Source organism: Ciona robusta, chromosome 5 (assembly GCF_009617815.1).
Source record: "Ciona robusta chromosome 5, ASM961781v2".
Lineage (NCBI taxonomy): Eukaryota > Metazoa > Chordata > Ascidiacea > Phlebobranchia > Cionidae > Ciona > Ciona robusta.
This window is the reverse complement of record NC_143239.1, coordinates 500,119-525,622: the sequence shown is the minus strand read 5'-3', so window position 1 is coordinate 525,622 and position 25,504 is coordinate 500,119. Positions and strand designations below refer to the sequence as shown.

At 32.9% G+C, this 25,504-nt stretch overlaps 1 protein-coding gene and 1 long non-coding RNA gene across 4 annotated transcripts; one reads left to right on the top strand and one right to left on the bottom strand.

Annotated features, from left to right (window-relative positions):
* LOC149735276 (receptor-type tyrosine-protein phosphatase F-like) lies at positions 1–24,067 on the bottom strand. 3 transcript variants are annotated; one of them, XM_089878169.1, is made up of 39 exons: positions 23,925–24,056; positions 23,793–23,822; positions 23,082–23,212; positions 22,196–22,364; positions 19,799–19,984; positions 16,758–16,868; positions 15,946–16,071; positions 15,650–15,825; positions 15,122–15,279; positions 14,463–14,578; positions 14,161–14,307; positions 13,686–13,838; positions 13,403–13,566; positions 12,954–13,107; positions 12,129–12,425; positions 11,464–11,666; positions 11,009–11,126; positions 10,732–10,846; positions 10,219–10,349; positions 9,575–9,869; positions 9,184–9,405; positions 8,768–8,874; positions 8,084–8,231; positions 7,809–7,926; positions 7,419–7,580; positions 7,045–7,226; positions 6,457–6,578; positions 6,175–6,272; positions 5,759–5,931; positions 5,401–5,527; positions 4,373–4,492; positions 3,923–4,077; positions 3,542–3,665; positions 3,006–3,167; positions 2,622–2,800; positions 2,197–2,323; positions 1,777–1,887; positions 961–1,218; positions 1–638 (listed from the first exon to the last, which is right to left on the bottom strand). In XM_089878169.1, exons 1-39 carry the CDS (start codon positions 24,010–24,012, stop codon positions 519–521), a joined length of 5,883 nt encoding a protein of 1,960 aa, XP_089734295.1. In that variant the 5' UTR covers positions 24,013–24,056; the 3' UTR covers positions 1–518. The 3 variants fall into 3 exon arrangements, with proteins under 3 accessions (XP_089734295.1, XP_089734296.1, XP_089734297.1); XM_089878170.1 differs by lacking the exon at positions 23,793–23,822 and having other exon boundaries at positions 23,925–24,067; XM_089878171.1 differs by lacking the exon at positions 12,129–12,425.
* A 5-nt stretch (positions 24,068–24,072) lies between these two features.
* On the top strand, positions 24,073–24,811 carry LOC149735275 (uncharacterized). The gene is made up of 2 exons (XR_016385040.1): positions 24,073–24,230; positions 24,380–24,811. It is a non-coding gene; the product is annotated as an uncharacterized LOC149735275 (long non-coding RNA).
* Positions 24,812–25,504: the final 693 nt, after the last annotated feature.

The following is a 25,504-nucleotide window of genomic DNA, read 5'->3' as shown; positions in this document are numbered from 1 at the left end:
TTTAATAAGAGTTTTAATGAAATAAAACATGATGCATCGCATTCGGGAATACAGTTAAAACTATTGGCAAAGCAATACTTGTATAACATGAACACAAGGTCAATGATAATGAATACTTTGGCCACAAACTTAGCAAAATGGTGGTCAGCTTACTATATTTACAACTTTGGAATAAAATAACTAAAAGCCGAGTTGACAAAATATTTGAGACCAAAGACTTTCTTTATATTAAGTTTTTGGTCACTAGAAAGCAAATTCTATTATGGCGTATGTGTGATTACAATGGTTAAACAATTTATAAACCAGTTTCATAATTCTTTGATGTACCATAGCCAAGCAGCTTTAGCAAACTTGAAATTTGCTCCTTTGTTTAAACAAATATTTTGCACTACTGACATATGGAAGTAACAATATAGGTAATAGGGGGAAAAAATATGAACAGAAAAAACAACAACATTTAAAATACATATAGGCGTTAGTATTAATGCTTGTGATATCTAAGTAGTTAGTTGTGATATCTATGCCATGGTGTAATGATCAAATGATCCAAGGTATTCAAGAGCAGCTCTGTAGCAGAACTGATATTGATCTTCAGTTTGAACCATGGCTGGTCGTTGTGTGCGAAGTATCTTCACAGTCTGTGGGTAAAGATGGTTTACTAGAACTTGGTCACTTGTGATTGTATGTACAAATGATTAATGATGAATCAAACAAAACATGAGCTGAATGACATTAGCAGCACTTCTCAAACTTTTGCAGCAACCCAAGGATTAATAGAAAAGCTTTGGAGACCCATTTTCATAAAATACAATATCTTAAACTTCTAACAAAAAAAAATTAAGTTGAATACCAACAGAAAAGGATTTAATACAACAACTGTAAGAGGACCAACCATAACACAATATTTGAATCATCAGTTAACGGATGGACTGCATATATATATGAGTAATAGGGAATCACCTGAAACATGTCGACTAAGTTCTCAAACCTCATTCTTTCAAGAGCGAGTGATAATGTGATAAAAACTCCTGTCCTTCCAACCCCCGCACTGCAGTGGATGGTGATCGGTCCTTCTTGGCCAAACTGCTCCTTAGTTTTATGAACTTGACCAATGAAATCAATGAAACCTTCTCCTGACTTTGGTACGGCTTGTTCTGGCCAATCAGTGAACTGGAATTGTCGAACAGTCCGTGATTGTCCATCCCTTGCATCGGTCACCTGCATCATATTTTGTGATTTATTCAAATATTCGCATGATAACAATTGTTTGATGCCACAAAGTTACTCTAACAAAAGAACTTGTTTAAACCACTCTGTTACAAGTCCAATATTGAACATACAAATAAATTAAAGTTGTTTTTAACCAAGCTTCAAAAGGGCATACCAACGGAAATCAAAATTTGTATATAGAAAGAGATGTTCAAATGTGATATATATATATAGACTTAATGATGTTTTTGTTTAATATGTCTTCCTAGTACCTTCAGTTTAAAAAAGGCAGTCATTTGGGTTTAAAAGTAAGAAACCGGCAGTACCACAAGTTAAGTACCATTTTTCTTAAAGAAAATGCCCTACTTTGTCGCACGGCCAATTTATCTTTTTACTCCAGTGTTATTTTATCATACATTTTTTCAGAAGCTGTCGTTTCTTTTTAAACTATTACGGTATGTTAGGTAAAATTTAAGTATCTCTTTCCATTTATAAATTTTCCGTCTTTGTTGGTATTCCATTTTTGTTGGTATTGCTTTAATCATATATAATCATTAATCATATTACCTTAAACTCTCGTAACACATATTGTTGCATGCTGTATTCAGACATCGGATCAACCACAAAGTATTGGTAACGTGCAGATCGTTCAGCTGGCCAATACTGATGACACTTGTCCTGTTATTGTCAACAATATAATAGAAATATATGTTTTATTAAACTAAGACACAAACATGATATTCATACTAAAGACACCATACAGATTATAACTCCTATTTATCTTTCCCAAAACAATAATATTCTTGTTTATTATATCTTTTTATATGTTCAATGGTTGAATTAAATTTAGCATCGAATATAACATGCTGAAGTAAATCTAACCCATCGATGGAAACAAAATGATTTAAAAATTTAAGTAAACATTGAATGCATAATTAATAGAATAAGATGAATATAAACAAGGGGGGAAAGAGCAAGCCAACCCACCCGGCCTTGTTCACGTAGTTTGGTCAACATAACAACGATAGTTGAATTATGTTCCCACAACATTCTCCAAAAGTCATCCGTTGTTTCAGGGAGTGGACCTTGCGTGGCAATGTAAGCTCTTTTTTGTCTAGAAATTTTTAAAACATTTGTATAATTAGTAAATAAAACTCAAAACACTTGACAAACAGAATATATGTAACTTGTAAATCTCAAACAGCTCTGCATTTATTTTTCTCACAGTGAATACAGTTTCACCAGAGCTAAAAAGTAGTTTCTTTTCTGATAAAAATATTCTAAACCTAATATTTAAGGCAGGTGAGAGAGACATGTTTTAATACTATTTGAAAACAGTGGTTTTGGAATTTTTTTTGTGCTAAACCAAACGACTGTTTAAAAAGCCGGGAGACAAAATTATCACAACTTACCTGTATCCATCAATAAAGCTGGCGTTAATATAATCCGAGCCTTCCACTCCTCTTATTGGTTGAAGACACACCCTTGTACCCTCGTATGGAAGAATATTAACAAGACGATTCTTGAATTTATTGCAAGGTAGATTTGCTGAAACAAATCGTGATGCTGATGCTTTGTTGCTTGCCAATCGCTGTAAACAATAAGCATTGTTATGTAATAATATAACATGAGTTTTGAAGTTTAATACTGGTTCTTTCTCTTTAATATACTGCTTTACTGAATTTGAAAATACAAATAAAAGTTATGCTATGTAATATAAACAAAGACCTGGGTAGAAAATACTAATTAATACTAAATGTTAAGAGTTAAATAATCAAACATTTCTTAAAATTTACTTTAAATTCAAGTTCCATGCCAGTTACTGGGTTGCCATGGTCGGGCGTGGTCAGTTTATGAAGATGGTTGAACAAATCTTTTGCTGGTAGTTCTGTGTTTCCACTATTAATTGCTTCAAGTAACGCATCATGTATGAAGATGTATTGATCTTCTGTCTGTACCTGGTTAGTTACATATGGGAAATTATTATTAAATCTTGCCCAGATAAACAGAAAGATTTAGTTTAGAGATTTTCAATTGTGCCTCGAAACTTTGATCAATTTACAATTTATGAAACAGACATGGTAAGTAAAAATGCAAAATGGAAATTTATAAAAGTTTGGTGTTTCACAGACAAATATGCCATGTGATCCTATAACATAACAGAACCATTAATTGATTGATGTACTGGATAAATTCATTTATTTTGGTTTAAAACAAAGTGTAAGCCTGTTAAGTATAAAGATAATTTTAACTTAATGACAATTAATATGTTCAACTTGTATGAAGTATCTATAACACAAGCCCGCAAATAAGTAACCAACCAAGTACCTACCATGTAATTTCTTTCAGCTCTCATGCAAGTAACTTGTCCGTAAACATCAATAGATTCTTCATGTTTCATTCTATCCAACATTGCATCGATACAAACAAAACAACCAGCTCTTCCCACACCAGCACTGTGGATAATGGTGTAAGTAAGACCAACACTTTCACTTATCGTTATTTTTATTTCATTGCCATTGTAATAAACAGCTGTGCACTCAACCGAAAAGCAATAGTGATGTCACAGAATGATATATGAATGGGCATCATGGTAAATACCAATAAAACAGTACGGCTTACAACAAAAAAATCAATAGATTCAATTCAGTGGACATTATTTGCACACAACTGAAAAAGATAATTCCGTGCATCTTTAAGCTGAACAAGTTACCTGCAATGAACAACAATGGGTCCAGCATCAGGTTGATAAAATGCTTTTACTCTTCTCATGAAATGAAGTACAGGAGTTGGATGTTCAGGTACACCATGGTCGGGCCATGCAGTAAATTGGAAATGTTTAATTTCCCGACGCTCATTCACTCCATTCTGAAAAGTTATTGTTGATGAATTGTTATAAAAGCTACACGTATTGATACAAATTTTTAGGCGGTACAAATTTATGGCTTGAATTAAGGCTGGAACCTGCACAACAGTATACCCAAGACATAACCTTTAACTGCACATTATCATATATTAGCCATTTTAAACTCAAGACAGACATAACAACACATTATACCTAATAAGAGTTACACAAAAACTAAACGTTTTTTAAGATGACCTAAATAAACATTTTATTGTAGAGACACAAATACAATAATGACATCATAATATAGAAACTCACCTTAATAATAGTAAAAGTACGAACACAGTAAGTTGCAAGTTCAATTTCATCAACTAGTGTTACACCAATCAAACCGTAAGTCTCATATCCTTCATTAGGCCAATACTGATCACATTTCACCTGCAATAAAAGAAATAACTTTTTGTTAAATAAACAATAATTTTATGCTTTGATTTTTTTATCTACACACACATATTTCAATAATAATAATTAGGAATGTACAGCTTATTACAGTGGTTCCCAAACTTTTTTTTCACCCGGCGCCACTTGAGCTATTCAAAATGTTTGCGGCGCACTTAGCCAAAGGTCTTAGAAATAAAAACGCATTTTTACAGTTTTATCATGTATTTTAAGATTAGGCTCGTTTAAGCATATGAAACTTAAGCATATGAAAAGTGTTGTACCACAGTCTGGACATGATTATTGCAAACCGAAAGAAATAATTGGCATTGTTACGTAATATACAAATCTACTGTACAGATAGAAATGCGAAAACAAACTTTTTAAATTTTATTATTGAACAAACACGTTGGATTTTTATATAAAACAACAATTTATATTGCAATAAAATATTAATACAAATCAATTATCTCGACCATGCTAAATTGGAAATGTTTCCGCAAATTTTCACGGCGCACTTGACGAGTTGCGTCGGCGCACTAGTGCGCCGCGGCGCCCACTTTGGGAACCGCGGGCTTATTACATATATGGACTTTAATTATTGAGGCATTGTGACCTTAGGGAACTTTACGTTTCAAACACAATGGGCATGATATTTGTGCATTAGTTTGTTTTTTTTGCACAAATCACTGAGCGTATGTGTTATATGCTTTCACACTCATTTGATAACAGTCAGAAATCAAAGTCATGAAAAATATTACTCTATTTACCACTTTTATTGTGGATATTATACATGTAAAAAATGTTGGTTGATGTATGTTACTGTATAACACATTTAGAAATAAAAACATGATTTATTTGAAGATCACTGGAAGTAATTGATGAAACAGGTGATCAAATATCCTCACCTTACATCTCTCTTCACATTTAGTCATCATCACGATAATGGTGGACCTCTGCTCCCAAACCATTCGCCAAAAATCACTTAATGTTTCTCTCATGGGGCCTTGGGTGGCAATGTATGCATTTTGTCGTCTGTTGTAAAAGTTATGACCACAATGTCAAGTTTAAGTTTTGATAAATAACAAAAGTTAAAACTATGAATGGCTATTGGTTTCTAAGTTTCAGAAGGCATAACATTCTTGGTAATAACTAACAGTATACACAGCCCCAAGTTAAGTTTTTATTATGTTAATGATTTTTCGTCTAAGCCTTTGGCTGGGTGTTGATAACTTTTAGCCTTGAATTAATAGGGATTCAACTAACCTATAACCACTAATATAGTTTGCATTAATATAATCAGATCCTGGAACGCCATCAATGGGTGATAAAGTCAACCGTGAATGATCATATGCAATCACATTGGCATATCTGTTCTTAGGTTTGTTAACTTCCAATGATGAATGCTCCCAGATAAACTGCTGTCCAGGATCAATTGACTGTAATTGATAAATAAGTGGTTACTTAACCTTTTCACAGTAATCCAAATATTTGGAATATATAATTAAACAAAGTCTTCAGCGAGTCTATTTCTAAAAAAATTTTATAAACACAAATTTCTCTATTCATACCCCTTAAAAATTTCACAATAATTCAAAAGGTTATGTCAACACTAGCATCTGATCATTATTTTGAAATGATGGTTTGAGAAGCAGCAACTTATGCAGTATAATTTTACAAACCTCATATTCTTGTGAGAATTTTAAATTATCATTTGCTCGCAGTCGATCAACGTGATGTTGGAATTGTTGAAGAGAAATGGGGGGATGACTCATCATACCTGATGGGCAAAAAAACTTAAATTTGTTGAATTTGATATTCACATAATATTAATAATAAAAAAACATGTCAATAAAATAAACAGGGAATCTGATTTTGAAAAAAATAATTTAACCACAGTACCAACAATTTTTAACAGGTCTTGAAACTAAGGAAAGGTTGAAGCTAAAGTTTTGTTTACTCACCTGGTGTTTTGCAATTCTGCCTCCTTATTTCCACAGGATCATGCTGAATCCGCTTTTCATTGGTTATATGTTTCGAAACTGGTTTGGTGTATTTCACTTTAGGAATTCCCTTTGCATTTTTCCTGTTAAAAATAAGTACCACTAATTAATTATCACATTTAATTATTACCACAGCCAACAAAACATTTAAACAGGTTGAGAAGTACTACAAGTGGAATAAAAGTAAATAAGGTTTTTCAAAATATTTCATTTATCATTCTATTAAACTTTTTCTTATTCCACAAAACATTTAACTCACCTTCCAGGACTGTTATGAGCCGCACATAAAACAAGAAATATTATAGCAATAACGTTATTTAAGAATTAAGGTTTTAATGACTTATTTATTTGTTCCTTTTATGTTTAAAGACCATTCAAGTATATGTTATGGCATCGACTAAATATAAAACAAACTCAATTGTATATAAGGTAAGATTGAACCTTTTTTTTTTAAAATAACAAGTTTTCTGTTGAAAATATATCAATCTTAAAAAACAAAAAGGATGATTTAAATGTTAATGACAGAAACAGCATATATATATAATATACCTTCTTGTGTATAATATAATAAGCACGATAACAAGAATAACAACTGCAGCAAGGATAGGTCCAATAATCCACAGTTGGTCAGATGAAACTTTAGTGCCCGGACTCTCAGTGGGAGGGTTCGATGGTTGGGAGTTTGGAATGAAAATAACTTCAGACATCGGACTTGATGTAAAGGAGAGAAACTGAATAATAAGAACATTTATTTATATTGATGAAGGTTATTGTATAATGGTATAGGATGTAGGAGCAACCCTACTTGTTGAGCCACAAGATATAGTTTAAGAAGCTGTGATCCAAAATATGTAAAAAAATTCGTGCTAATAATACATATAGATGGTTAGACACCAATCATAAACAATCCATTAAAAACTTACAGCAGTTTTAAGCATTGCTCGTACAAAGATTCTGTAACTTCTACCACGAACCAACATCTGGTTGATGTATCCACCATAATTTAATGCGTCACCAACCAGAAATATTTCTTCAATGTTGAGGGAATCAAACTGAGCAGTTATGTATGGCAATCCAACACCAATCTGATCAGTAAATAAAAAATCTTGTTTTACATAAAATAAATCTTTCGTGACTGCTAAAAAAACCAACAGCGAGACATTACAATGACAACCAAGAATGTTGCTTTGACCTTTTTTCAAAATTTTGCTTTTTAAAATTTAAAGATTTTTAACAAGCAGGTTGTTCTCAGAAAAATTTAACTATTAGGCATTAAACTTCAATTGTATCAATTGTATGACACTGCATCACACCTGTCTTTTTCTTCTTCGCTTTTTCATAGAGATTGAATTTCGAATCAGAACTTCATGATTGAGTGAACTCGGATTGATGACATCATCATTAACTACGGGCACCACCACAACTGAGTATCTACAATGATATGCAAGTGGTCAACTTTAAGTTTTAGGAACTGATCTGCTTAGTTAAGGTTATGTATTCGGACATGCATGATATTCAAAATTGTCAAACACAAGGTTATTACCACAAGTAATGTTATTTGATAGTTTAAAAGTAGGTTTAACTTTACCTTTTAACTGTAGCAAAGTTAATAGCTCTATTAAGTAAAACCTCCACTGTCCCTTGGTCGGAAACATTCAGCACATATGGTGATTTATCTAGTTGTCGTGGTGATGTACGTGCAGTCAACCATGAAGGGTAACCATTAATGTTTCTACCTGTAGGGATTTAAAATAAAAAGATCAAAAATATTGAAACATTTCTTATCTTGGTGAAGTTTACTTTTCATGAAGTTTGTAAAAGTTGCAAACATATACTGATGATTCCAAGTATGCACTGAAATAATGTCGACTTGTATCATGTACAATCAGTTGCAAACATAAAAATTATTTAAGGAGGGAAACCATATCATCACTACTTTTGTGCTTTAAAAATCTAGCTTTTGTAAATTTAAGCTTTTTAAACAAATAATTTGTAATACGAAAGGTAATGTGGAATGAGCGAACGACCATTCCATCTTACCCTCAAAATATCAGTAAGGTATACGGCACCTATTTGCAAATTCATATTTTCAATTGGGCATACCAAAATCATTTTTAAATTTGTGTAGCTAAATGGAACAATTCAATTAAAAAACAAGTTAAAGCCGCAGAACTGTTTTTAGAACACAAGCCACATTGAAGCCATCACAATTGCAAGGTTATAAGTTTCTTAATTATTCATCTGATATATTATTATGGTTAACACAACTAACCCATCCACACAACAGTGAAGTTATATGCAATGTTTGAGCGCAGGTTTCGAATGGAAGTTTGTGGAACCGCTGATTCTTGTTGAAGAACTTTTGCACTGTTTGCCTCCCTGAAAATAAGTATTGTATATTCAAATCAAATACAATAGGACATTTACGACATTTTAACCCATTAAAATAACCCACAAAACAACCTAGAATGTGTAATGTCCATTGTTTAAATTTTAATTAGGTGTAGAAGCTCTATTTTTGAAACTCAGTATACGTTATGATTGATAAAGTTGACACTTTTTCAAACACGTAAACATTTCTTGAAGAAACCAAATAAACGTTAGTGTTTAAAAATAAGATTTTTCTAAACTTAAGTGCAGTATTTATTTATGTACACTAAAACTGTTTACGGAAAGCAATTAACTTACTTTACAGAGACAGTATAATGGTCAACATCCACACCACTAGGTGGCTCCCAACTCAACCATACGGTGGAGCTAGAGATCTCATCTACTTTAAGAGCTTGTATAGAAATATTTGAATGTTGACGGGGGTTGGTTGGATGTAGAGGGGGTGTGACCGTGATAATTATACCAGGACTCTTATCTCCTTCACCTGCTGCATTCACAGCAGCAACATTGAACTCATACCTGTTAAAATATTGGTTTATTTTCAAAGATATATACAAATTTAATATTTAATAAAACATTAGTATAAAGCACACACACATTTATGCATAGCATTTAAGATTATAGATGGCAGCAACACTTTGTTTCAATTCATAACCATAGCCAGTATATATATTACAACATAACTTACTTTTGGTTTGGTAAAACTTCAATAAACCAGTAATATGTTTGGTTGGTCGACAACCTTTTTGGTTCCGAACGAGCAATCGTTGATGGGCTCCAGTATAAAGCATACTCGCTTATCTTTCCATTACTTAGATGTTTGGCAAGTGGTGACCATGATATATTAAGTGCATAAGGTGTTGGAGGTGGTGAACCATCTGAACCAGGCCGATCAAACACTGTACGTGCAGATAAATTATACGGGGCATCTGATGGACGAATGGGTTGAAGATGGATGGTTGAGATTACTTCAGGACCGGGACCTGAAACAAACAAGGGGTAAACACATTTAGTGGCATTCACATTACACAGAAACCGTACAATCGCTTTATATACTGGCTTTCTTATCTTTACTTGATACTTTAGAAAATGAAAAAAGGGAAGAAACTAAATTAATGAACTTCCAAAAGATTGTTGTATTTGTGCAGTTTTTACCTTTTCGAGCACCTTGACAAAAATATCAAAACTACCCTAACGTTTTGTTAAAAGAATGCAGGGCTGCAGCTTGTTAAAAACTGGTTTATATTACGCATAATAACTAAAAAATATTGCCATAAAGTTGGAACTTAAACAAAATCTGGTAGTAAACGGTTTGATAAATTTGGAACAAACCTTCAACATTTGAAGCAGATAATCTGAATTGATACGACCATCCGGGGATGACATCATCAGGTGAATATTCATGAACATTTGGACCAAATAAACGAGTTATCCAAGGACAAGTATTAACATCTTCTTGACATCTGTAAAATATATAACTGCATTAAGAAAAACTGTGGTAAATATAAATTATATTTTGATGTGGAGAATAAAGGAAACAGAGCTCTAAGTTTGAACAATGTGCATGTATATGATTGCCATCAATTTTGTGCACTGAAAGAATATTAATATGGACATATGTGAATGGGAAAAAATGAAACATTAATTGGAGGAATATTGCATGCACATAAACTTTAGTTGTACAAATTTCTTGCATTCGTAATATTATTCTATATTATATGTACCATAATATACGTCTGGAAATCATTTAGTGACAGAAAAGATGATTTGAGTAAAAACACGTAAACGCAAGGATGAAAACCTGCAGGATCATGTTTCACATAACTCAAAGATAATTCAATTTACCTGTATCTTAGAGCATATCTTGTTACTGCACCCTTTGATACAAGTGGTGGCCTCCATCTTATTATTGCTTTCCCGGTACTTGCTCGTTGGACATCTAATATTGGTGGGCCTGGAACTGTGGTGAAACATTACTTATTTTAAAATTGTTCTTAAATTTTGTGTGGGACATAGACTGTTGGTATTCTTATATAATGCCTTTAAAATATAAATAATATCTTAGTACACGAACTTACTACTATTGGTTACCACAGTATAGATATAGTGGATCTGATCTTACCTTCACCCATGGTTGCCACATACTTCGGTTCACTTCCCATCCCCGTACCTCTCACAGTAAATGCATAAACCGAAACTGAGTATCTGGTTTTAGGTCGTAGTTTGCCTATTGTGTATTCCTATTGATTGAAAACAAACACGATCTTTATATCATTATCTTTAATATCACTTGATTATTCTTAAAAATTTGCCATAAAAAATGGGTGTTTAACACACCATATTGTGCACAGGATGTGATAGGTTCAAAAAACGTATGCCCGCTTATGAGTTATCGAGTTATTTTAACCATTTATTTTTGTATGTCTGACAATTTGGAAAACTATGTGCCGGAGTAACCGCCTGTTCATATATTGTGCATGGACTCAACCAAACTATGATAGAAATGGTTATAAGCCATAGAATATGGTGTTGAAACCTATTACTTATATACAATTAATGATTTTGAAATGAACAAACCAAAATATCTCTGTTGTTCTCTCTATTTTGATACGCATTAATGATTTGCGTTCGTCCAGTTATAACATCGGATACAGCGTATGCGATTTGATATCCACGTATATTCCCATTTCGATATTGAGCTGGTATAGGTGACCATCGAACACGAACAGCTGTTGAGTTGATTGGAACAAGCGTGACATTGGTAGGTGCTGATGATGGAGCTGTGGATAACATTAATTTAATGCTACAATTATTTTACTTTGTAGAATTATGCTTTGCGGTTGTCCATGTTAACAGAAGTACAGTCCAAATAGACCAAAACATATTATATTTAGACCAGGTTTTGTTAGTGAATGAAATTTGTTTTTATCTGTAAGAATTTAATGTTATTTATTAGACAAGAACTGCTAAAATTATTAAACGGTGAATAGATATTAATATTTTTATATGTTATTATGCCGAAAAAGTTCTGGATAAGTTTTAAATGTAGCATAGTGGAATTTGACATAAATAGTTCGTGCTATAATAATCACTTAATGTTAATACTAATGGTTTTAAAATAATACTGAAGGTAAAACAAACAAAAAATTAGTAAAAAAGCCAAAATAACTAATTGTTTTAATAGCTTGACGATAACAAACGTGCACAGAGTTTTCAGACAACAAATTCATGACAATACAAACTTGATTGTAATGTGGTCACATGACCAGTGGAACGAGGACCTTCACCAACATTTGTGGAAGAGCTCACCCACACATCGTATCTCTTGTATGGCAGCAAACCACCAACTACTGTCCATTGTTTAGTTGCATTTACAACCAGTGCACTTGGTTGGTCATCATCAGCACTGAGTTTATGGTACACAGTGTAATGAGTGAGCACACCATTCTGACTTTCAGTGGCTGGTGGAAGCCAAGATACACGAATGGAAGTTTCATTGATTGGGTTGATGTTTAGCTGTCTCGGTGGTGCAGATGGAACTGCAACATGCGACATATAACATGCACTTGATGCAAACAACATTAACATTTCTCATACAAGCACATATAGCGCAGCTTAATTAGATATAACTATCAACAAATTGTTTAAACTTAGAATATTTCCCCACATTGACAGCAGTACTTCTCAGCCTTTTTTTCATAGGTTAAAAAGCACTGCTATATTAGTAAATCTTTACATTTTAAACATTTAAAATTAATTTATGCACATTCTAGAAGAATTTAAACTTGTGGTGGTGTATTTACAGTGTAGTATGACTTTAAAGGCAACATATAACTTGTGAACATATAGTTCATCTCAACCTTATCTGATTTGCAAAGTGTCAACAAAACAACAACTTTAAATACAAGTTGTAAATGACAAACACTTTGTATAACTTGTTACTTGTATGAATATGTGTGACATAATAAGGTTGCAGTAAAATATAATAAAAGGAATTTAACAAGGTAATTAAATAAAATTATACAGTCTAGTTGTAAATAAGTTGGCACACAATATGTGAAGCTTACCATCAGATAAAGTAGACACTGCGATGGTTGATGTCATCGTACCCATGCCATGAACAGTTTGAGCTGCCAACTTGACATTGTATAATGTGTTTGGATGTAATCTACTTAATGTAAATTCTTCAGCAGGAGGAAAAGTTATTTGGCGTGGTCTTGTCTGTAAGATGATAGTAGTGAAACATTATTGACTTTTTGCTAAATATCTGGTAATTTGGACAAACCGTTAGTAAACATGGGTTACATTTTATCATTACATGTCTTCTCCAAAGACTTACATCGAAAATATGGTGGCAGTTTAATCAGTGCGATATGTGATACAAATCCAGTCAATGGTGTTATGTTTGAAAGTTTGTCAAAATTATTCCTACCGTTTTATGTTATTTAACTGAATGGTTTATTGTATTTGATAATATAGCGTTACTTAGTTTAAATCTACACAAAAAAAGTCTCACCGTACACATTGAACCACTGCAGTTATAAAATAGAATGTAACTTGTGATGTCAAAACTAGAACCCTCAGGAGGACCGTTAGCTCCCCAGCTTGGACGTTTCCATGCCAGATGAATGCTGGTTGTGGAATCAGCCTTTCCTTCAAAGTTGCGAGGTTGTGGAGGAACTGAGAAACAAACACCTTGATAGTTATGTCATGTTATATCTAATATACATTAATGAACATAGTCCTAATACTGAAATAGGATATTACAATAAAGTAAAATTAGAAACGATGCTACATACCTCCGTGCGTTGTCTTTACAACTGCAGTTTCAGAATAGGGGCTTTCCCCAGCACCATTGATAGCAGACACTCGAATACTGTAAGTAACATCATCTGCAAGTCCCCTCAATGCAGTCAATCTACGTCCACTTGGCACAGGAACTTCCATCCATTCTGTGAAGAACAAATCAAGAAGTTAGCAAGGCGGGAAACTCATTTATAAGTAAGCACTTGAGTAACACGATATTATTATTTTCTGATGTCTACCACTGTCAACCATCTAAATAATATCCAAATTGCAAGCGGACACATTGCAAAAAAATATAGAAGTTGATAAATTAGGTTTAAACCATTAAACCTTCCCTTAAATATCCTATTCTTTTATTATTACTAGCTGGTTAAGAAAATAAATAAATGAATGTTATATGTATGAAGAAAGTTCTAGAACTTTATTTTATCGCTTTCAAGCTTCTAATTTCATTTTGCAGCTTTTTACCTGTGACTGGTGAGCTTGGGTTGCTTGTATAGTAAACATTATAATTTCTTATCTCGCCATTGGGTTGTTGTGGTTCTTTCCAAATTACCATAATTGTTTTTGTTTGATAAAAATATGCAGAAATGTCACGCGGAGGTCCTTGTGGTGCTGGAAGATCATAAAAAAGATGAGTCCAAAACCAATTTACATTTCAACTTATTTTTGTAATCATTTTACTCACACTACCCTTATGTCGTATTTTAGCAGTTTCATGTGACAGTACAAAGTTAAGTTATATTAGCTCAAGAAAATTGAATACTGACGAGCCTCAGCAGTTCTAAGAAAAAGTGGTTGACTCTTGTTCCCCTGCCCTTGCTGGTTTGTTGCAGACAATCTTAGTTCATATTCAGTGTACGGTTGAAGACTAGTAATTGTGAAACTGGATGTTGGAAAAGAAAAAAAATGCATTATAGAGTACTTAACAATAGAAATTGTAGAGAGCACTAACATAAGTCATGAATTAAAAGTTGAATTGAAAGTATGAATGAATTTAAGTTGCTATATCACTTCATAACAGGAAAACAACAGCTGCTATAACACAAATGTCCTGTTCCACTTCGTGCGAGTTACCCTGGATATAATTTTGTGGGTGATTGTTTTTTTTCTGTATGGCTGACAATTTAGACTAGCAACCACTGGATTGGAGCCGTTGGCGTTAAGTGTCTTGCCATTGCCGTTATACGGTTTTACAATCTACATAAAGTCCTGCATCTACCAAAACCAATTTTTGTATTTAAAACAAGATCACTTTTATTAAAGAAATATTTTAGTGCCCCCAAAAAATCACAAATCCATTATGCATAGTTGATGATTACAGAAATTATAACCTCAAAAAAAAGAAAATAAAGTAGTACTTTTAACAAGATATTTAACTCTTAAAAAAAAAAATTTATTATTTTGATGATGACTATTATCAAGTTACCTCTCTGATGACACTTTATCAGATTGTTGAAACTCTTGTTCATCTCTTATTTTATAATATACAGTGTAACTTGTTACAGATGCGGCATCTCCAGATCTCCAGGAGATGGACAATGTTGTAGATGTTGCCTCATTGTATTCCTGAAGATCAACTGGTGGCTGCGATAGCCACATATTATGAAAGTAGGTGCCAACTTAACATTTATTAGACATAAAACACACATTTCAATGTTGGCAGTTAGGGGTTATATTTATATAAGAACTGGAATTATTGGGTATTAGGAAAGGGCTAGGAATATTCAAATTCAATCTGTGTTAATAAATTGTCCGTTTTGAAAAGACCTGGGCCAGCCGAATTACTGTGGTGTTTATCCCGTATTGTTAATAATAAAGAACTTATCTACAATGTTATGGGTAACATGTTACTATTCCAGCAGCAGGGTTCAACCACTTTGGAAGTAACTTTTCATTCGACTGATTATATAGGTTCGTGTTAAACAAACAAGGTAGGTCAAATATGAGTGTTTACCAATGGTACAGCTTTCACACGGACTTCAGTAGTGGCAGTTATGGTGCTGATACGTGACTTTGCCACGCATGTATAATTTGCTGATTCTCTGACATGGGGTATGTGATAATCAAGGGCACCAATCACGGGCACCATCCCCTGTTGTGGCCACACATCAACCAAACCACCTGCAGTATCTGCATGGATTTTGTAAAACAAATGTAGTAGTAAAAAATCAAAACCACAATGTATTTGCATTTCTCCACCTGTAACGGTCTAATATACATAAGCAGATTAATTGTTATCACTGAACTTACGTTTCTGCCACTTGACCACAGGCATCGGCGACCCAACAGCTACGCAACTTAAGTTGAATGCAGCGTTCATCTTAACATCATAACTTTTGCGAGGAGGAATGGAGAATCGAGGATATGCTAGTCTTTCTATAGAATTATATAATGTGTGGAACACATAATTTATAACCATAGGCTATTACACGATGCACAATCCTTCTTTTATACATTGCTCATCTTTTGTTAAATAATTCAACATATCGCACTACTTGCCATCTTGCCAAAAAATCCATAATAAGCATTTAAACATAAACAAACTTTTGCACATTTTGTTTACAAGATAACATTAAAACTAATACAAAAGAAACAAGTAGAGTAGAGTATATATCTTACAAGTGAAGTATATATATATCTTACATAAATGCTGACTACTCAATAGGAAATAAATACTTTATTTATTCCTTAGCCAGACTTAACAACATGAACAGGTTATATACCGGTGAATATATTTGTTGAAATATCAACAATATATTAACCACGTGCTCATAAAGACAGTGAAGACACAACAACAGCTGTGTGTAACTTACTTGGACGAACTATAAAAAAGAATGCACCATGTTACTATTAGTTGTTTCGAAACACAGTTGCTATTTCTATGTACAAGAAGATGTCCAAAACAAAAGCATTAAATTGTTTAACTGTTTTATTTTAATTCATTATCATTATTAATCATCATTACTTCATTGGCATATAGGTTAGCTTCAAGAGTTTTTCATGGTGTTTATTTTGAGTCAACTTGATGCTTATTCTCAATATAAACAATTCACATGACCCACCTTTAACATAAATACTCGCTCCTTCTGAAAACACAATTCCATGAATATTTTCACCGGAACAGTGATATTTTGCTTCATCTGCATCGATGCTCTTTGTTATTATTAGGGATCCTGAAATAAATTTCACTATTTAACATTACATAAACAGTAGAAAATTTAGTCACACAACTTTCCTGAAAAGTCAAGTCTGTAAGATGTAAATGCTACAAGAACTTTATACTTAAGTGCATAAAAGTAGTTGAATCAGAGCCCCCTTTTAAAAGGGCATGTTCCTATAAAACATTTCAAAAAAGCATCAATTATATGATGATACATTGATACCTTTTACATAAAAAAAAATATTTTAAAATAAACTTTTAAATAACATGATGAAGGACTGAGAGTTTTATTTACTTAATAGAACAACATTACTTGAAACCATTTTTTTTACATTTTTATTGTGAAAACAAACATATGAAACCCAAGTTTTAAAACCAAATTCAGTTTGATAAACAAAGTAAATATGCTGGTAAATTTATAACTCTGTCATTTGTTTCTTTTATGACCATTTGTTTAATGTAAATTATCAAGAATGTCAAATTAAATCAAATATTTAATTGAAACCAACAAAATAAAAGCCATGACTATCAGATGCTTCCCCAACAACAGACTATTGAACACAGCATCGGCAGCTGTCACATGACTCCCAGGGTGACCAGGGTGACTGACATTAAGTATCTGTATCAATGACATAACTCCACAGGGGATTATTACGGATTTTACAGCTAAATTCTTCTACTTGTGCTGTGCTACTATGGACTACAACTGCTCAGCTAATAAACACTGACAACAAACCAACATGGCAGTAACAAAGTAGCAAGTCCGAATTCGCTGATAAACTACCGCAATAACTACAAATATAAACTGTGCAGCGCAAATGAATCGTATTTATATTAATGCGTGTCCACGGTGTGAGACATAGTTGAGCCATTTCGCGTGTTGTAATTTGTGTTCTATGTATGTTTCGTTTATTTAACTGGCAATAGAACTTTGCATTGCCGCGAATTATGTGGTTATGTTTTATTCGAAGCAGCCGCAGTGTCTCGACGTGAAACTGAAACCGACGTGTTGTGCAGTTTTGTTTCAAGTTTGCAACTTACGTTTACGAACTATGCACGAGTCGTATCCATAACTATCCGTGACTTAGAGCAACCTTAGATTTAAATTAAAATATTGCTACACTGAGGGGTGTCTTCTTAACGTAACTTTTCCATATTAATATTGAACCGTGATACCAAGCGCAAGAATATTGACGCATATCATAGTAACGAAAAATGCATCTCGTCGAGTTTTATGTCTTACGCATATCAACATTAATTCATTTTCTAATTCATACCAACTTTATTTTATTTATTCAACATGGTGTCAAAGTTGGGTTAACTTCACAACAGGCAAGTATTGTGTGGGAACCACTTTCGTATAAAGACTTCGCATCACGTGACACCACCTAATTAAATTGAATCGTTGTAAAATCGATTGAAAACAGATTGTTGATGCTTAAGCTACCTGGGCTTTCCATGCAAATATCGATCGTAGATTTAACTCTTCGATTTTAACAAAACTATTTTGTATTATACAAGAACGTTCTAACCAGGTGATATTATTAAGCAATAAACGCAATTACAAATAAGCAATTATGCAACATAGTGCAACCAACTTAAATCTGTTTCGTTGGCAGTTTCTGTTTCGTAGAAGGGAAAGAATATTACGCGATTTCTGAGTAAGCAAATTTGGATAGGAGTTGCTTTATATTACGCCAAAAGTACAACACGCATGTTTGATTGTTGGTTGTCATTTAAAAGGGACCGCATTTTTATTACTAAAAGTTTGTTAATCTACGGATTAGTTTGTTAAAAACTAATCCGAACTGAGTGAATAACTCTTGGGAGTTGTTTGCAAGAAATTGAACCGAGCCTTTGATTACGAACATCGCTTAATCACGCCATATGTGTCTTGTTATGTAAATTGTAAACTAGAACGATTAGATTTGCCTATTAGTTAGCTTTTGTAGATTCTGGGTAGGATACTTAGCATCGATCGTCACGTATTCACTCCTAGACTTCTTTCGACCTAGAGTTTTTGTATCACGCATAATCGCACACAAGAACAAACTATTGAAAATGTATATTTTTGTTTCATAATTTTATGCCATTTTGATACCAAATACAGAGGTTTGTATTAAAAAACAAACCTTTAATTTTTTTATGACAAGGTTAATCATAATACTGTCTCTTTCGCCATTTAAACGAATACGAGCACCCCGTGCGCGTATAACAACATGTAGTCTAAAATTTACTGTTCTTTGTTGGTGTCTCAGCGATAAGTTACTTTTTTCTTAATCCTCATACATTTATATCAGGTTTTCTTCATAAAAACAATCAATGCAAAAATTCGTTTGCACAACACGTGAACATTGCTTGTAATATCATAGAATAAACAACATGTATTGTATTTCAGTATTTCTATATATATATGAACAACAACATGAACATATATATTCTGCTGTCAGCAACCTCAGCTTAAGTCCTGACATTAAATACAAAGTAACATATAGTCCTGAAACATCCACAAAGTAACACACATGGTAACTCGTAAGCTGGTAGGAGGTGTATGAACACCCATGATATAACAACTGTCAATTACCGGCCACGCAAGGATAAAGTAAGTTACATTTATTTATTCAAATTAAGATGAGATGAGAGGGAAGGTCTTTAAAGATAACATACAAGAAAAATAGGTTACACCAATGCTTCAGTTCAACCACTTGCCCAATTGGCTCTAATAAGACTAAAAGTCTGACCACTTTAACTTTCTATCTTCGAGAATAATATACACGGAGGTCAAGTCAGTAAATGATTTCCACATTACCATACTGCTAATCAAGCCACATGTGTTAAGAGCTCGGAGAACATGTAAAAAGTTTAAGACTTTAAGCTCACAACATCAGTATTATGAAATATACTTAATAACTGTAGTTAGTAACTTATGTTATAAATATCTACCTGTTGTTGGATCCATTCTGATTCTTGACCCATTGAGATAGATTGGCACCCGCTTTCGGTACCAAGCAACAGTTGGCTTTGGAGAGCCTCCAATTACACATTCCATGGACATGGCATGAGCACGTTCCACTGTTTTAACTGTTGGTTCAATATCAATGTGTGGAAACCCAATGGGTGTTGATTTTTCTGTGGATAATAGTTAGGGAGTTGGTAAAGGTGATACAAACCGTACCTGGTACCATTTTATTCATTCATTGATTCATACTTATACAACTACCCAAAGCCAAACCCAAATTTTAAAAGTTACAAATAAACACTTTTTAGTTTGTAACATGATTTAAATATGTATAAATATATTATAATACACCAGACCTGCGTGTCATGACCTGAAGTATACATGAATGGAAAATGTATTATGAGAAGTGAGAACTACTACCACCAGATGCAAACAAAGATTGAATCCATTCATGTATCACAAATTCACAAAATAATTATTACATCAATCATGAAATGAAAACAAGAATATTTGATCAATAAGCTTATTACAACAATTAGGATTATTAAAATATCTATTCTTCTTCTATGGTAGGTCTTAATACATATGCATTATGTGCAGAAGTCATTTTTAAATTGAAAGGTGGTATTTTTTCATGTTATAAGTTTCATTTGAATCAGGAGTGAAATTTATTATATTATTATGAAATACTATACAGAAGGCAACTTATTTCAAGTATGTGTTGTTGAGGTATGTAAAGAGGGCTTAACATACTGCTAACAATCTCAATAAAGTATACAACAGAGAAGTGCACTTATACCACACCCATTAATGGAAGTGATGAATATTTTAGCACTGTGTGATAAACACAATGTGGAATACATGTGTATACCTCTATTTCATGCTTTCTTTATAAAAATATTGCTAAAATGGAAATAAGATGCATGATACTCTGTATTTATTTTAGGTTTTTTTAACTGTATAATTTTCTTAGAGTTTAAATTGTACTATAATGGATTCACAGTTTAAAAGCAGAAGTAGCTAAAACATGCCAGTTGCTAAAGTAGCTTTATAAAAGACTAGTGCATCTATTGCACCCATCTGATTTAGATGTTTCTTTTTCTTTACTCAGTTTTCTGCTTTTGAAAAAAGGAAATATTGACAAAACATAGACAAAAAATCTTTAAAATTTTTAGACCAATACTTTTTTTAAAATAATGAATCATAGTTAGTTTTTCTACGTTCTACTGTTGTGACAAAACTGCAGAGTACCAGGAATTCCAATTAAACTTGTGTCTAAAATATTAATGAGGTGAGCAACATGACTTGCTGGTTAAAAAAGTTAAATAAAGAACTATAATTTTTAGAAAGAAAAGGTTACTATTGCTTAAGAAAGTACTTTATGGGCGACATGAAGTCAAAACAATATCAAAGTATTACAATATATAAACCTATTAACTCAGTATTTTAGTCTACTTTGTAAAGGTTGCAGCATTGTACATAATAAAACATATAAAATGGAAATTTTATTTGTCAGTACTAGAAATAAAAGAAAAAATTTAAATAAGTAAGACATAATGAACTAAACAATATTATGTTAATTATTGGTGGTGTACTGGTGTTAAACCTTGTTAGATAAACTTGGTATTTAAGAACTTTAATGTAAGTGGAGACCATGTGGTTGGGGAAATACCCCATGCATTAAATAGCCAACATCCATTATCGGATTTGTTTCTCAAAACCACAATACATTAGTACAATCTTTGTAAGGTTTTAAGCAACTTGGTCAATAAATTACACAACGAATAATAGTCTATTACTTTAAATACAAATATAACTTTTTTCAACCGGATTAGATCATTTTTAAATGATGGTGGTACTTTCTCTCCCCCCACAAAACCATGCATTGTTTAACATATCAAACAGCACTTATATTTCTTAAATGAAGAGTTAAGCTCGATTATCATGTGCCCAGAATAGATTGAAAGAACAACAATTTTATTAGAAGTTAGAAGTTAGAAACTAATTTCATACTCGATGTAGGTTTTATATCTCTTATAACTACTTTTGTTTCAACAAAAAATACCAAAGTTAGTTAAGCTTTTGGAAGTCTATATATGTGTGTTTTGACAAGCTGCATTACAACTCCAAAATATTTTAGCAGTGTATTTTAACATAATCATTGTCATTGTCCCAAATAACAATTAGTCAACTGGTATATAAATTTCTGCCCTACGTACCACACTACCAAATAAACGTTCTTCACATTAATCATCTTGCAACATATTTTAAACAAAAACTTTATAACATGATGTCTAAAACTTTAACTATTAGGACGAATATATAAGTGATAAGCAAGTATTGGTGAAATGTAATGTAGTAGTTCATGCACAGCAACTTACCGTCATAAAAGTTGACTTGTGCATACTCCCTCACAGAACCCAACCTATTAGTAGCAACACACACATATCTTCCTTTGTCCTTCTTTTTACGAGCAAATTCAATCCACAGGACAGAACCAGATCCATTGTCAGACTTGTATTTATTGATATGATATCTTGACTTTGACATCTATGAATTAAAATATAAAAGTTGCAAAAAAAAGTTATGTAAAACAACATGGGATAAAATAGTAATGTGTATATTTGCTAAGATATATAATATAATATATAGGGCATACATATCTAATTGTTTGCTACTCTTTCTCTTTCAATGATTTTTATTTTCAAAATTAACTGATTTATAATTGGATTTATTCATAGCAAGGTTTAAATTATTGAAAATAGTTACTGTAATGGTAACTGTATAAATCTCGGTATGAATCTGTTTTATGTCATTTTGTCTAAGAAAAAGTATGAACGTTTGTGACTCCTTCTACTCTTCTAGGTTTGATTGGCGTTATTACCGCTAAATACAAGTGGTAAGTTAGTTTTATGTCAATGATTCGAACTGTGCAGCATGAACTATCACGTGTAGCGGTCAACATTTATGTTGTAACGGTTTATTTATGCGGTTTTTTTTTGCTCATTCTCACCCAGAACAAGTAGGCCTACTTGATAAAAACAAATAAGACAAAAAACTAAATTAATTCATCAAAAAAATATAGGTAAAGAAAGTGAGTAAAAACAGGGAGTAATCTATAAATCTAATACACAGGAAATAATAAGAAAGCAATGTGTCATTGATTACTTCCTTATAACCTTAAATTACATACAAATACCCAATTCATTCAAACAAAGTAACATTTGTGGAACTATGTAAACTCGATATATGACATCATCACTGTACCGGTATGACTTTTCCATCCTTTTCCCAGATTATATCTGGTCGTGGATTGCCAGTTGCATTGCATACAAGAGCTACTATTCCCTTTACCACTCCTACTTGTGATCGAGGAGCTGCAACTATTACTGGGGAAACTGCAAGGAAACATCGTAATTACACAGTGCACAATTTCTATGGCTTAATAGAGACAAGTTATATTCAGAATCATAAATATGGGTAAAACTAAAAACTAAAGCATAATATTAATATATTATATACAAGGACTACTTGGTGGATACCACAAAAATTACAAATTTTATAAATAAAGACATGATTAAATGTGAAATAATCAAAAGGTATCGCTAAAGCTTTAAAAACGAAACAATCTAAAAAATTCAGATTTGTTAAATGAATGGTTCTTCTTTGTATATAGACTTCATTATGTTTAAAGAGGCATTCCAAGGAAAATAGAAATTCGTGTATTAATAGATACTCTCAAATGTGACCTTAAAGGTACTATCAAAGTTTCAAACAATGAAACAGCTTTTAAAAAATACGTGTCAGAAGCACAAATTCACTAGCTGGAGTAAATAAGTTGGCCGAGCATAAGTTGACCAAACGTGCATGTTTTAAATTATGACAGTTAAATAAAGTATTAACAGTTATAGAACAACCATGCATTAACAAGATTCAAACGTAAAATTTTACAACTTTAACTTATTATAGAGAACCTACCATATTGTCCTGGTTGTTGGTAAATGGCTGCTAAGATATGGTAAAATAAAATTAACGTTATGTTAAACCAGAATTTATGTATTTGCTAATTAAAAGAATACAAAGAAATTTGTAATTAAATAAAAAAAATACCTTCGCGGGATTGTCGGTGACGTCTTCTTCCTTCTGACGTAACAATTAAAAGAATAAATACAAACAATCGTATTACATCTAACTCCATATTACTAAACCTCTGTGATGTAAAACTGTAATAAATTCTGTTTTTTTAATCAGATAACTTAGATATAGGATTACCATATTAGGCAGAATATTGGGGCCTATTCATTCCCTGAACATACCTATGCCTCTCCAAGCCATAGAAGTTTGTGACTCATTGAACAGAAACGAAAATTCGCCTACTCTAAGCGTATGTCTAAATCTAGCTCCCCAACGGCAAAGGTTTGTTACTTTTTTTTTCTACTCTCTCATATTTTTCTATTTATTTTTTTACTTACACACGAACAGGAAATAAGAAAAAGGTTCAGAATGCGATTGTATGTGCTTGTAAAAAGTAACACTGAGTGAAGCGCAGTTAAATTTGTGCGCAGGTCACTCAAGCAAAGCAGACACAAAAGATTTGAATGGTATCCCGTGTTGGGAGTGTGAAAGTTAGCATTAACAGATCAGTTGGCGACGCGCTTGTTGGATACTTCGTTTCTTCGTCACAAAGCCTGGCGTAGTTCAATGTTTTCGAAAATGATCGTTCAACAACAAAATGCTTAACACTACTTGCATCAAAATAAAAAAATCGAAAGATTAGTAAACATAATTGTACGGTTGTGTTGTGTACCCATTGTACGGGTTGAGTGTCCTTACGTACACTTTTTTCGCAATTAGAACTTTAATATGCTTAGTTAAATTTAGGTCACGCCTATCCAAAACATTATTTCTTTATTTTTTGATCAATAGGCGTGTTTGAACCACTGTTGTTTTACCCTTACTAGCCGTCTTTTCGCTTTTGACAACTCTCGTGTTCTTCGTTATTGTGACCGAAGAGACCATAGAATACTAACTTTCTGTAAGTTAGAGCACGTATTAAACTAAATAGTGAGCACGTATTAAACTAAATAGCATAATATATATAAATTAACATTTTAGTACGACCGTCGACTGAGCTCGATCAAAAACAAAGTAGAAGTAATCAGCAAAGCAGTTTTCATTTGCTATTTGTGACCGCGGAGAAGTAGGTGGAACGCATTTATAACTTATGGTAACTTATTATGATGTATGAGGATTGAGTGAGTGGTTAAATGAATGAATGTAACTTACTTTATCCTCGCGTGGACGGAAAACGATAGTCGTTATCACACGGGTTTAAAACCTCGTGCTAGTTTACAAGTTACCATGTATGTTACTTTGTGGATGATTATTTTTTGTTTATATTTTTATATATGGCTAATAATTTAGACAACACCATCAGTGACAACGGGGTTGGAGCAATTGCCCGTAAGTGGCTTGCCCAAGGACACATACGCCCACAGTGGTAGCAGCGTCGAGCCTTGAACCCATTACCTCTGGGTTACAGTTAGGCGTGCTAACAACTATGCCACGGCGCCGGTTTGGTAAAGAATATGTGTAAACATGCTTTGTACAACTCCTGCATGTGCTGGATTGTAAACTTACACTAGTTAACCGTGTCGTCGCTGAAAAGCGTTTGTTTTCGGGAATTTGCA